The 13,962-nt window shown below is 33.7% G+C and overlaps 1 protein-coding gene across 5 annotated transcripts; it reads right to left on the minus strand.

Annotated features, from left to right (window-relative positions):
* Nucleotides 1–636: 636 nt before the first annotated feature.
* Nucleotides 637–10,645, minus strand: LOC126726611 (mediator of RNA polymerase II transcription subunit 19a-like). Of its 5 annotated transcripts, none has more exons than XR_007656005.1 (8): nt 10,362–10,644; nt 8,900–8,932; nt 3,537–3,826; nt 3,413–3,466; nt 3,069–3,266; nt 2,320–2,378; nt 2,061–2,160; nt 637–813 (listed from the first exon to the last, which is right to left on the minus strand). XR_007656005.1 is itself a non-coding variant. In XM_050431890.1 (7 exons), exons 2-7 carry the CDS (start codon nt 8,928–8,930, stop codon nt 798–800), a joined length of 648 nt encoding a protein of 215 aa, XP_050287847.1. In that variant the 5' UTR covers nt 8,931–8,932; nt 10,362–10,645; the 3' UTR covers nt 637–797. The 5 variants fall into 5 exon arrangements, 3 of the variants coding, with proteins under 3 accessions (XP_050287847.1, XP_050287848.1, XP_050287849.1); XR_007656006.1 differs by having other exon boundaries at nt 637–832; XM_050431890.1 differs by lacking the exon at nt 2,061–2,160 and having other exon boundaries at nt 10,362–10,645.
* Nucleotides 10,646–13,962: the final 3,317 nt, after the last annotated feature.

Here is a 13,962-nt window from a genome sequence, read left to right on the forward strand (position 1 = left end):
ATAATTTTTTATTTCTAGAAAAAGTTAAATTCTATGCCAATTAATCCAAGTTTATTTTGTTAAAACCAAATTCAATATTGGTTTATACCAGAAAACTTTTGTTTTAGCAAAACCAAATTCAATGTTGGCTTCGATAAGAGTAAACATTTTTTTTGGTAAAATCAAATTCCAAGCAGGGGAAATTATCAGTTTTGGCAAATCCATATCCCATGTAGTTTTATACCAGCAATTCTATGTTGGTTTATACCGAAAACCTTGTTTTGGTATTACCAAATTCCCTTTTTGGTTATACCAGGAAAAATTATGCCACCAAAACCGAATTGCATGTAGGCTTATACTGGAAAAATTTTAAGATTTTTAAGAAAAATCAAATTCATGTTGCTTGATCCAATTATATTTTGGTACAACAAAATTCTATGTTGTTTTGTAACAGAAAAAAAAAAAAAATTGTTTTCATATAACAGGATAAATTTTCTTTTGATACAACCAATTTCCATGTTGGTTTACATAGGGCAAGAACTGTTTTGGTAATAACTAAAATCCCATGTAGATTGATTCCAGGAAAATCTTGTTTTGGTATATCCAAATTTCATGTTGGCTTATACCAGGAAGAATAGTTCAAAACTCAATCCCGTGTGAGATGCACTGGTTAGGTGCTGCAAAGAGTTCAGAACTAAATTATTGTAACACCTAGACATATAGAGTAGTTGCCAGTTCCAATTAATTGTTATCACATATAGTGTCAGGTTCACCCTGTCAAAAAAAATAAATAAACAAGAGACAATTGATAACCTCTATCAGCTCTGCACTTCTCTGCATCAAGAGAAGAAAACTGCAGTCAAGGAGTACAGAGATGAGCTTTAGCAAAAATCAGGGGACATATCATGCATAAATAACAGGTGATATCATAGCTATTTTTAAACTCGTCAAAAAATAAAAATCATACAGCTTTTTCTGATCTCCCTATGATTGTTCTTATTTTCAAAATTCATATAGCTTTTCAATCCATCCTAGCCGGAAATTTTTCATATGTTACCTCCAAGATGTAATCAATTTGTAAAATCTTCACAAATTTGAAAATGGCAACACAAGTCAATTAGAAACTGGTAAAGCACTGCCGACTGCGGTATAAAATATCAGGAGAAGTAAATATTGAAGTCTCTTTGTAGTATCCAGAGTAAAGTCAAGTTAACCCAAAGAGAATCAGTTTTCCCAGGTTGTTTAGTAATTTAAAGAACGTACACATTATAGCAGTCAAAGAGGTTCTACTGTTCAATATTTACTGATATATAGGAAGTTCACATGCCTTCTAGTTCTGGCTGCTTGAATGCAGGGATAAAGAAGTAAAAAAGTATGGATTTACATTTTTATTTTTTATTTTAAAAGAACTTTTTTTAAGTACGTCAAAATTAATTATTTTATGTATTGGAAGAATTTGAAAACAATCCTAAAAGATCCAAAACACTTTGCCTTAGATTTAACAGTGGCCTTAGGCTTTGGTTGGCTTTGGTTGGAAGGACAGAAAAGTGAAAGAAAAGAAATAAAAAAAGAATGAAAAATAAAAATAAAAAAGATAGGAAATAAGAGATTAATATTTTCTATCATAAATGTTTGGTAGGAGGGATAAAAAAGTACAAAGAAAACAAAGCAATCTTATATTATTTTATCCTTGTATTGAATTGTTTTTAACAAACTAGAATGATAAAGATATCAAATCACCCATGTAAGACATTTTCTACCCTATTTTCCTCCTATTTTGGGAAGATTAAAACTGATGGGCCCAGATAAAAAATAATCATCTCTCTTTTTTTTCCATTCTTCCACTCTTATATTCTAAACAAGAGAAGATATCAAACATCTCTTCATCCTTCCCTAACCTGTCACTCTTCCAACCCTACTAAACGCACTTGAAAGTCTAAACAAATGTCAAAGAGAATAATAAGCTTCTTAAGAAATAAAAGTTGTAGTACCTGGATAAGAATTTTTGTTGTATTCTACAGTAATTTAATTTTTTTATTATTTTGATCTTTCTTCTTGATTTTCAAGTGGGAGATACGTACCTGAAGATTTTTGAGAACATAAAGTAATATCCAACCAAGCCCAAGTGAATTGTTTTCGGACAACAACCTTTAGTTAGGCTGTTGCAATTATTTAATAGTTCTGAAGTGAAGGGAAATGTTATCAGAGTCAAAAATATAGTAAGTAGAACAGAAAGCAAAGAGCTTGACAAAGAAGTAAAGAAACATGGATTATGATGCAGAAGAACACAAGGAGCAGTTATATCAAACAACTAGATCATTCCAATTTCCCCTTTGTTACCTGGCTTTTTGATGCTTGCGACTATCAAAAAGATCTCCATTTCCTTCATGCCTCCTCTTCTGAATCAACAAATAAAAATAGCTATTTACAGTTATTTGAGTGCTTTCAAGAAACACATTAAAATTTAACTTCATGTTAAAGTTAGGCCACTCCTTAAGTTGAACCAGTTCTGGAAGTCCATAGAAGCACTAATGGTTTAATTTATAAGAGCAAAATGGAGCCAACCACGATCAATGAAATTTGATGATGTTATTGGATCAACTTAAGATAATTTTGCATTTTTGGAAATTTTACTGAATAATTTTTAAGAAACAAAATATAGGGTCATTTTTTAATTATTAGAAAGTAATGGATGAGGTGAGGATCAAGAATATCTTAGGTCCAAGACTTGTCATGCTAAAAATGAAAACACAAATAAATTTTTTTTTTTTTAAAAGTAGTTTAAAGAGATTTTTTTACTTTTTAAAAATTTTGGGATATTCACATTTTTACTATAATAATTCATGATGCAGCCAAACAAGGAAGAAGACCAATCCCAGCTTAAGTTTATGTTACAAACTACAAATGCTACTAGGTAGTAATACAATCTAATGAGGATATGCAAAAGATGGTAGACTGATAACCTATCCTTACATAATATGATCCCATTATTCATCACCTAAAATAAAATGTTATCATCCAAAATGAATAAAATATTGATTTAGGCCATGGCATTCATAATATGACAAGAAAAGGGATGTTATGGAAACCTTGTCTTGCAGTTTCAAATCAAGATGTCCATCTCTATTTTTATCCTTATCATCACTCTTGTCTTTGTGGCGGTGTTTGTGCTTCTTATGATCCTTATCCTTCTTCTTGTCTTTGTCCTTGTGCTTCTTATGCTTCCTCTTCTGGTCTCTGGAGTCATCATTTGACTTCGCCCCTGCACTAGGCATCCCCTTCTCAGCCTGTAAACACCATTCAATATGACAAGACCATATGTTACAGAATTCGCAACACAAGAACGGCACATTCATTCCCAAGTTCAGAAAGCTGTCATTGTCCAGCTTAAGGCAATTATAAAGGAAAGACAAAATTTTAACACACGTTATACATCAGAACAGGCCTTGAGCAACACCTCACCCCACTCTCCTTCCCCCAGGTAACACTTACAAAAAATAAGAAGACAAGGTTAGAAATAATAATAAGAACACAGTTCAATGTAACATAGATCTTACATCAGTCAGGTAGACAGGAGTTGTCTCTCTCATCTGAAAGGCTTCCCACAGTGCATCCAAGTCAAAAGGATGTATATGTGCATTCCTCTCTCTCAAATAGGAAGTACTCTGCGAGAGCTGATCTAATTCCATCCCTTCTCCTCTCCTAATTTCTGTGTCTCCCACCACATTGCGTAGATAATGAGTCTGCGACACTGATAAAGGAAGTGGTCTCTTGCAAAAGAATTCATGATGAGGCCACAGCTTATACTGATTTATGAGATCAACAGCACCACTAAGTTCCCTAGGCCCTGATTTCCAAAAAGAGCCTTGTTATACGAAATGTGATGAAAACTGAACTTAAAAGAGGAAGGAGGGGAACTGGAATGGCAAAAAATAAATAATATCTTTTTTTTTTTTTTCCAGTAGCACAATCGCTTAAACTACTCTAAACATGATACCCCGATTTCTGCATTGTGTTCTTCCATCTTTGAGGTGGTTTCAATGTCAAAAAGTATGTATAAGAGAACAAAGACTCTACAAATAATGCAATAACATCACTTTTTGTAAATCCCCATGCACAAGACCAATCAAATAAGGAGCTTGGAAAAGTTTATAACAACTTGTTCCCCATACTCTCCACATCCTCAAATGTATGCCTATTGCGCACTGTCCATATGATCCTTATCAAACATAAGGAAGCCATGTTCCAAATAACTGACAAGTTCTTACTCAACCAAACATAAGATCCATCACATTCCCTGAGGGACTTAATTTGATCCCAAAGGATCATTAAAAAAAAAAACTCCAGTCTTTCAGTTTAGGTTTGCCTTTAGGTAACACTATTTAGAATGGAATTGTTAAGAGGATAGAATGTCAGTTGGCAAGCTGGAAAATATATAAGGATGAACAGTGACATTGATAAAAAGCACCCTTCTGAGTTTACCCACATATTTCATGTTTTCTTTCGCTTGCCTACATCAATGGCAATTAAAACTTGTGACACAACAAGAGACTTTTTGTGGGATGGTGTTGGAGATGAACTCAAATTTCATTGGGTGAAATGGAATCAAGTATGTAGCCCAAGCCAATATGGTGGGTTAGGCATCAGGGATTACATGTTTTCAACCAAGCAGTATTAGGCAAAGGTCCATGAAGACACGTGGCAAAGAGAGATCGATGATGGAGGAAGGTTGTAGTTCAAAGTTAGTTATGTGCTCCAACAATGTGGGAGTGCAGAGGTATATAAGTGACGGAGGGTGAGGTTTGGTCTCCAAATTCACTCGGTAGGACAGTTTTCAAATCCAGCTTTGGTATGACTTGTAGTGTAGCAATATGCCATTAAAAGATGCTTACTCAAGAGTTATTTCATACTGCAATTGAAAGGAGATTGTTCAAACGCAAATAGTTTTTTGGTCCCCAAACTTCATTAGGGAAATTCATGATTTATCAGTGTCTGTAATTTCTATTTTGTACTTATTGTTTCCAACTAAAGCCCACAGGGATTAATAAGAAAAGACAGTATGGTATTCTTCTAAAAGAAGGGAGGTCACCATCAATTCATAATAGTGTGTGTGTGTGTTTTTTTTTTTTATAGTTACATCAATGAGGGGGGTTTCGAACCTTGGTTCTCCTCAAACGATACCACTAAGCTACAAGACTCTTGATCAATTCATAATATAGCGTGTTAAAGAAAGGAGGAGAGAATTTACTCTATACTTGGAGTATCTTGCAAGTAAAAGTACCAGTTTCACTTGGATTGTAGCTTTCGAAAAATACTCTGACGGTGGACAATTTAAAGAAGCAGAACAAAATAATAGTAAGTTGCATGTGTAAAAAATTTATATATAAAAAAATTAATTTTTTTTTAAACAGTACAGAAAAACCATTGTTAAAAAACTTTGGACGTTTTTTCTTTTCCTTTTTTCACTTTTTGGGATTGTGTGTCATGTCTCACTCTCATAGTAGTATGAGTACTGGTTTGTTGGAGAGACAGAGGAACAGCATGATTTGGAATGCTGTACCTTGGCTCTCATATGGTATATTTGGCAACAGCAAAATACTCGTACATCTGAAAGGTGTGAAACTGCAATGTTAAATATGAAGGTTATACGGTGCTTCATGAGTGGATTGCAGAAACAGATATTTTTCTTCTTTATCGAATATGTTAGATTTCATAGGGTTGAAATTTAGATATCAATAGTTTTGTCTTACTCTTGTATACCTCCTGTCACATGTACTAGGGTGGTGCACCCTCTTCAAATATATTTAATTATTTATTAAAATAGAAAGGAAAAAAAAATCATCAGAAAATAAATAAATTTTCAGAAACGTAACTGGAGCAACCAAAAAGGCCTGTCTTAAGCCTTTAAGGTAAACTCCACTACAACCACAGTGGTTACCTGCCCCCGCACGCGCGCACAGGGGGGGGGGGGGGGGGGGGGGGTGGTGGGTGGGGGTAAGTACCTTACTACTATGTCATTTATACAAGCTAATATTACTGAATAAAAAACTCTCTACAACAGTAAATCATTTTGTTTTCCTTGTCTATAGAATGAATATATAATATAATATAATATATATTCAGTAAAAGCTTGAGTCAGGTATACAGAATGAATACTGAAGTCTAACTCAACTATCAATTAATAATTAAAAAACAAGGGCGCATTCACAAAATAATTTCTAGTATAGAAACATTTGAATATGTTTGAGTTATGCCTTCTCAAGGATTCCAAGTTCCAAGTGACCATTTCAAGATCAGAAGGGTTATGTGAAACTCGCATTGCTATATCACTGTGTTTAAACCTCACAAGATACTCTTCCCAGAGTGAAGCTCTGATGAACAGTGAATCAAATAAAAAATGAAGATTCCAACAAAATAAAACAAAAAAGATGTACCAACATATAAAGCAAAGGGCCTTGTTTCGTATCACAGAGAGACACAAGCCTTATACCATTTCTTAAGTACATCAATACCTAGATTAGCCCCCTGAGCAAGACAGTTTTTAGAGCAGCAAAATAAGAATGGGTTCACCTGCCACCACCCTCCCCTCCCCAAAAAATAATGATAATAATAATACTCTATTCAACCATAGTCATTCCAAAGAAGACATCAATGAGTCAGAGAATGGGCTACTAGGTCATTATTCCAAATGTGGGTCAGTACATCATAACATTAAGTTAAAAGTTTTTCGTATGCTAAATAACCAAAAATAATCAAAAGGACAAAGTTTAGCTTCAAACCGGTTTGGAGCTTTCTCCTCCAACCATTATGTGGTGATTCATAAAATATCCACATGTAGTATTTAAACAAGCCACATGACATTAAAAAAGTCACATGAAAAAAACTACACATGTATAGTCTCTTTAATCACCAAATAGTGGGTTGAAGGAAGATAGCTCCAAGCCAGTTTGGAGATAAGCATTTTCCTAATCAAAATTGTTTAAGTTTTAGAAAGAACAAAGGCAGCTTACTTGTTAGGATTACATTTGATTTAAACCACTTAACAAGTTGAGTTCAAGACTTCCCAACAACAACTTACTTTTAAACTTGTCATCAGTTCAATCCAAGTTGGGTACCACCTTTTAGCTGAAACCCATGGCTGGACTGCACTGTGACCAGTTCTAGCTGAGTCAATTGCTTGTCCAGTCCATCATAAGAGGAAAACTGGCTTACTTGCCAGGTTATACAGGACAGCCTAGGAAATTCAGACATTAGGGTGTCTTGCAAAGGAAAAGTTGTGGCGTAAGAGTAGAAAAGCAATCAAGGGGCAATTTTGATGGGCAGATTTTGTTAAATCAGCAACAAAAAGAGCCATTGCAGAGAGGCTTAAACAGAGCCAGCAAACAATTAATGAGAAAGAATAAAATGAAGGAGAGAGGCAAGAAACTGGTCAACCTGCACCCACACTCAAATCCTCAAAATTCCATACTTCAATTTTGAAAAGTTTGAATAAAACTGACCAAATCTTAAAAACTAGTAGATGGCAAGTAACAATCTTCCACTGATTTTTTATTAGTGAAAAACGTCCACTAATTTAGAAATTAATAAGGCCAGAATCCTAACCAATTCAAAAAGGTAAAAGACTAGCTAATATCTAATAATTAAAGACCAAGAAAACACACCTTTGACTGCTAGAAAAACTGTTGACTCCTGAAAACATAAACTTGAATGCTACGCGGGACTTAAGCCCATCAAACATTCCATGAGGCCCAATGCATAAAACCCTAAATTGGCAAATCTAAAAGTCACATTTTTTTGGCAGATACATCACTGGGCCACCAGTTCCCCAATCCAATGGGCAAGGCCAACACAGGGTTAAAACCATGTATGGAAAAGGTCAATTGAACTTATCTATAAAAAAAAAGGTCAATCGAACAGGTAGAAAACCATTAAAAACTACTGATCTCTAAGGTAGACACGCTATTCCCCCTCTATCTTGGTTCAATAAATTTTTCCATTAGCAGATTGCGGAGGATAATTGAAATATGAAGTGGCTTATGCGTTCAAAGGCTTGGAAAGTTCAGGGCTGGCTGTGAAATATTGTTTCCTACAACTTTTTTATGATTGGATAACTCCTCTAAGTAGTCTTTCACTAACACTAATCAAAAAAAAAAAGTAGTCTTTCACTTACTAGTTTTATGGACTTTATTGATTGCTCCACTTTTTTTATATTTGTTTTACACCACCAGCACATATCCCATGTGCTGGGGGTTGTCTTTTTTTATATCTAATAAAGTCTGTCTTACTTATCAAATATATATATATATATATATATGAAGTGGCTTATGACTTTCATTAAAATCAATTATCTTTTAAGTCCATGTCACTTGAATTTTTAAGAGCCATCCACCAGGGAATCTAAAGAAAACAAACAACTTATATGTGCAGGAAGAATTGATAGGTCATTTAAAACCTTCAAAAGCCTTGTTCTCAAAGCAAAGAGAGAAGTACCCAAGCTGTTTTTTTTTTTTTTTTTTTTTTTTTTTTGAGAAATAGAGAAGTACTCAAGCTGATATCAAAAATTTAGCCATTAATTACAGCCTATTTATACCTAGTAGGTATGATCACATATTCTGCCCAGACATAATTAAGAAAGGGGGACAAATAAGATGAAGAATCAATAGAACCTCCACCAGTAAGTATGGCAGAGGCAGTATTCATCCCATTGTTGCTCTATTGTGGAGGGCATCTCAAAAATATCATTTTAAAATAAATTATTTCCACAGTCTCCTCATATTAGTTCTTTTTCAAAAGTTCAGAAAGAAAATACCATATTTATTTTCAAAAAAAAAATTATCATGTCTAAAGTATTTAATATCGACAGGAATTTAACTATACAAGTAAAATAAAAAACCAGATAAGCAGCATAATAGCATCTTACCCCTTCCAAACTTTCTACCTTCAAGATCCATTCCTGTAATGTCAGAACAACCGACAGCTTTAGTTCATCAGTCAATATCGCTGAAAAATATTAAAAGGGAAAACACACATATATACACACACATACACAAAAAAGAAAAGAAAAGAAAAAATAGCATGCTTTCTGGTCCTTACACTATCCAGAGGTGGCTTAACCTTCAGTCCTCCACAAATTTGAAGATCAAAATATGAATGACCAATGTCCTTAGTAAAATAATTTCATCAATGTTGAACTACTTCCTAAGTAAAGTTTTTGATAAGTAAACAAATTAATTATGAGCACAAAGGGGCCGAACATGCAGAGTACATAACAGATACACCATGAATTCAAGAAAAACAAAAGGATCTAAAAATTATAACAAGTTCAAAAGAAAAAAAAAAAAACAGCTACTAGCACCTATCCAATCATAAAGAGTCTTCAAAAGTAGAAGCTTCAACTCTTAAGTTGTTTTCTAACTGCCTGGGTAAAGTTACCATGAAATTATTAGACATATTCAAAACAATCATAATCTAATCCCTTCTTTTGGTGCCACAGAGAAAGAGAATTTGATACCCACATGAACTGACAGGGATAGATGACCATGTAGTCAAGGTTTTTCATTAATAATGATTCATACAAAGCTTAATGATAAACAACCCAACACTATAATATAAATATGAAGTACACAAAAATCTATTTTGTAACCCAACAACCCTAACAACAAAGAAAAAATTTGATGTTTAGATAGGCTTGATTTCGACTAGTTGGATATCTAAATTACATTAGGCACAATATTGCTATGAGCTAGTAGAAATCATTCAAAGAACCTCTAACTTAAAACACTAGAAATCCTGAACCCCCTTAACTCGGTCATCATTTTGTTCAACCTTCATCATCATTCATCACCATGCTATACTGATTCTTCTTGCTTTTTTCTTTAAAAAAGTGTATTAAAATCAGTAAAAGACAACACACATTTCTATTTCTCTACCTACCATGCTTTTCAAAACTAACACAAAAAGTGTCTTGTTTTATTCTTAACCCCCACATATGCCAACGACCAAAGATACAAATGACACACCTATGAAGTATACAACCATCTCTAACAAAACACTGTTATGTTCCAACACAATTACACAACCAACCCACATAATAATAAAACCCAAAATCCACAAAAACATGAAAAACCAATTGAATTGCTGAGAATTAATGTTTCTCGTTAACAAACCATTGTAAAAACATATTCCACATACAAGGAAATCAGATAACACACTTATAACATAAACCACAACAATCTATGACTATGAGAATGACCCAACAAAAATTATCGGATACCCATTAAAAAAAGACATGTATATGACCAAACTAAAGCTTCAAAACAAAAACCCAAGTCTCATAGTTCCTGTTATTGGCTTCGATTGATTCTTATAGACGTTGCAATTACCTGGGAAAGACACGGTGGAGTGAAAACTGAAACCAGGAATTGTACAGTGGAGATTGAAAATTGGGAGTGGGTTTGCAGCGATCGTTGATGGGGATTTTGATGAGAGGGAACGGAAGGTTTCGAATTTGTGAGAGCAGGAAAGTCCTACAGTTACGTTAAGAAGAGGAATTGAGGGAAAACCCTAGGCTAGGCGGTGCCTTTGAACAGTCTAGGAGTGGCTGCATCAGATTTTGTATGTTGAGAGAGCTCTAAAATATTCTTACACAATCAAAAACAAAACATAAAAAAATATCTTAAAATATCTCTTAAAATAATCCGTCAACTTTTCTCGTATCGGTGTCATAATTTTGCATTCATGCTAAGTTGAGGTTTATGTGTTTGTCCAATAACAAAGTGTCATTAAACTATTTTTCTCAAAAAAAATTTTTAAAAAAAAGTGTCATAAAACTAGCTAGCTTCAAAAAATAAACAAATTCACGCATAAAAATATGATTTAAGCGCTATTAGTTTTCATTTTTTGGAAATGACCTCATGAAACTCCTAATTGTATCAATAGCTTGTAAAATAATATTAATGGACAAGCAATTTTTTTTTTTTTTTTTTTTTTGGGAAACTAATGGACAAGCATGCTAACCTCAAATTGAGACGAATAAAAAATTATGATGACTAAACAAAAATAATAATACTTATTCTCATAATATGTTGGGGATCGGAGATAGATGCATTGAGAAGACTTCTTAACTAATTAATATAACATATAAAGACATGTTTTAACTTAAAGGCTTAAACCCAATGGACATGTACTCAATTATATTATATTAACTATTCATTGTTCTCATTATTATTTAATTATATTATATTATATTAACTAATCACAATTTCCTCTCTTTCCGCCTCAACCAAGCATTACATAAATGCCAAGGTAGATTCTAAAAAAAAAAACATAAATGCCAAGGTAACTTTAGGCTACGTATTCCATTTGTCTCAAGGTGGTCTTGAGATTGTAACCTAACTTCATGGTTGAGGGCTCTTGGGTTCGAAATTGCCTTAACAAAGATTTTTTCTATGTTTAATCATTTAATGCGAATTTGTACCCCTCGGGTTTTGATGACATTTTAAAAGGAATTTCTCCCACGATCACAAAAGACATGAACGCTGGTCTAAACCATGAGTATACAGCAGATGAGGTGCTTCAAGCTCTCTACCAAATGGCACCACTTATTGCACCAAGCCCTAATGGTATGTTCCCTATTTTTTACAAATCATTCTATCATATTGTTGGTGGTGACGTTACAGCGGCTGTTTTGGTGGCGTTAAACTTGGGTATTATCCCTGAATCCATCAATACCACTTTCATATCCCTTATCCCAAAAATTCTAAATCATAAGAAAGTTTCAGATTTTAGGCCTATTAGTTTGTACAATGCGTTTTATAAGCTTATAGCTAATGTCACGCCCCGAACCCAAAAGGGTCCAAAGCATGAGAAACATCTCAAACGTACCTATAGATTTTTCCCTTTTGAACAATTCAATTCAAATAAATCATATCAAGTACCAATATCAAGAATTATCATAATAATTTCATTAAATATACTCCAAAAATTAGTCAGAACTCTATGCAACAATTGCAACGACCATTGGCCACAAAAGAATGGAGGTCTGAATAAATACAATTACATATCAATAACTTGTCCCATTAGTGGAAATAAAGTCATAACTACCATAATATACAAAAGAATAAGTCAAGTCTACTCTATGATGTACATCATCTAATATCTCCATCACATAAGTTCATCCTCCATCAGTAGTTAGTCTAACTACTATTAGCCACCAAAAAGCTGTCTCAAAATGATTGTTGCCTACTTTGAAAAGTTTGCAAAAATAATGGGATGAGATAGAGCCTAGTAAGTAGCATAATTAATGGGAGTGAGGGGAAATGCAAGTTTTATGATAGTGATCTTTTTACAAAACGTGTTATAATTTGGGAATTTCCATGAACATCCAGCAACTCTAATTTTTCTTAATAAAATGACAAGAATGATTAAAAAAATGTAGCACCAAGCTTTCTCAAAATATTCCAACATGAAACTACGTCCTATTTACTGTGAGCTATCAAAACACCCTTTTAAAACTTGAAAATCCAACCAAGGCCACATGACAAGCCGCCATAAAGACGTGAAGGATGCCACAAAGACATCAAGTTATGCCACAAAGACATCAATCCGCCACAAGGACGGGGTGCCGAGATACCAATGTCACAAAGATTACGGCATCTGGCTAGGTAATCACCAGGTAATCACATGTCACGGCCCAAGAGTAAAAGCATGAAGAGCTCACAATATATTCACAAGGTTCTCAAGTTTTCCAAAATCATTTCTTGTTAATAACATTTTCTATCAATTTCTCAAATATCACAAGTTAAGATAAAACATCTTTAGAATTTGCAAATAATGCAATAAATCCATAAAATCCATTTCCAAGAATTATATCAAAGATGCTTATCTCTTCCATACTAACAAATCATGCATTTCCCCATATGCAATATTAAACATGATGCACTTTTTATGTATAATCATATATAATAGGGTCACAACACAATACATTTTTAAAAAAACATAGTTCCACAAATAATTTTCCAAAATGTGTTTGACCCAAAAACAAAGTTTATGCAACATGGTTATTTTCCAAAAATCCCATTAAAAGCTACTTTTGCAACCCGCAAAAGCCTAATTTTCCAAGCTCCAAATGAAATTAACTAGAACCTAAACAATATCAAACAAACCTATCACAATAAGCATAAAACTTGAAATTGTATCTAGCTACAAATAAGGAATTGCCAAATAAGCACTTTGATTAGGCAAGCCTAATATTTAACCCCATGAATAATATATTCCACTTCCAAAGTTTCTCAACAAATTCATTCATAAGGCATAGGCTCCAATTTATAAAATTAACCCATTCAAGGTATTATCTCTAACATCAAAATCTCAACACGTTCTAAGTACTTCCCACAAGGTTTACATCACAACAACAAGAGACACATGATACCAAACATCATAATATCCTCCAAGACAAATGATTTGAATAATTAACTAGCTCCAAATAATCAATAAAAATTATATTCACCATTTATTTCACATTAAAAAGCCAAATCCTTACCACTTAGATAACCACCATTGGTACAAACCATAAACCCACTCATCAAATAATTCCACCAATACAAAACTCATACATATAAACACATAAATATCACTTCCAATGCTCATAAATCACATGAGTATCATCATTAAAGCTTAGATAAAAATAACCTCAAGCAAAAGTATAAAACCCACCAAAAAGATTAGAAACTTTTACCCTAAATAAAAAAGATGAAGATGCTTAGAGGTTGCTAAGGATTTTCTGGTGACCTTGCCGGAAAAAGATGGTGGAAATGGTGGTGTGGAGTGTATCGGCGGGAGATGATGAGAGAGTGAAAGAAGAGTGTTGTGTGAAAAGAAAATAAAAGAGAGCAAAGTGAGAGGTAGAGAGATGGCTGGCCAAAGTGTGAGGGAGATATTTTGTAAGGATGTGTGGTGGGGAACAAATGGGTAGGTGGGGCACGT

This window comes from Quercus robur, chromosome 5 (assembly GCF_932294415.1).
Source record: "Quercus robur chromosome 5, dhQueRobu3.1, whole genome shotgun sequence".
NCBI classification, from domain to species: Eukaryota; Viridiplantae; Streptophyta; class Magnoliopsida; order Fagales; family Fagaceae; genus Quercus; species Quercus robur.

Excerpts from the sequence above, each read along its gene's own strand:
- LOC126726611 (XM_050431890.1), bottom strand. The coding sequence starts at position 8,930 with ATGGATCTTGAAGGTAGAAAGTTTGGAAGGG. Across the intron at positions 3,827-8,899 it reads AGGTAGAAAGTTTGGAAGGG|GGCCTAGGGAACTTAGTGGT; the intron begins GTAAGATGCTAT and ends TTTGGAAATCAG. Across the intron at positions 3,467-3,536 it reads CTCCTGTCTACCTGACTGAT|TGTTACCTGGGGGAAGGAGA; the intron begins GTAAGATCTATG and ends ATTTTTTGTAAG.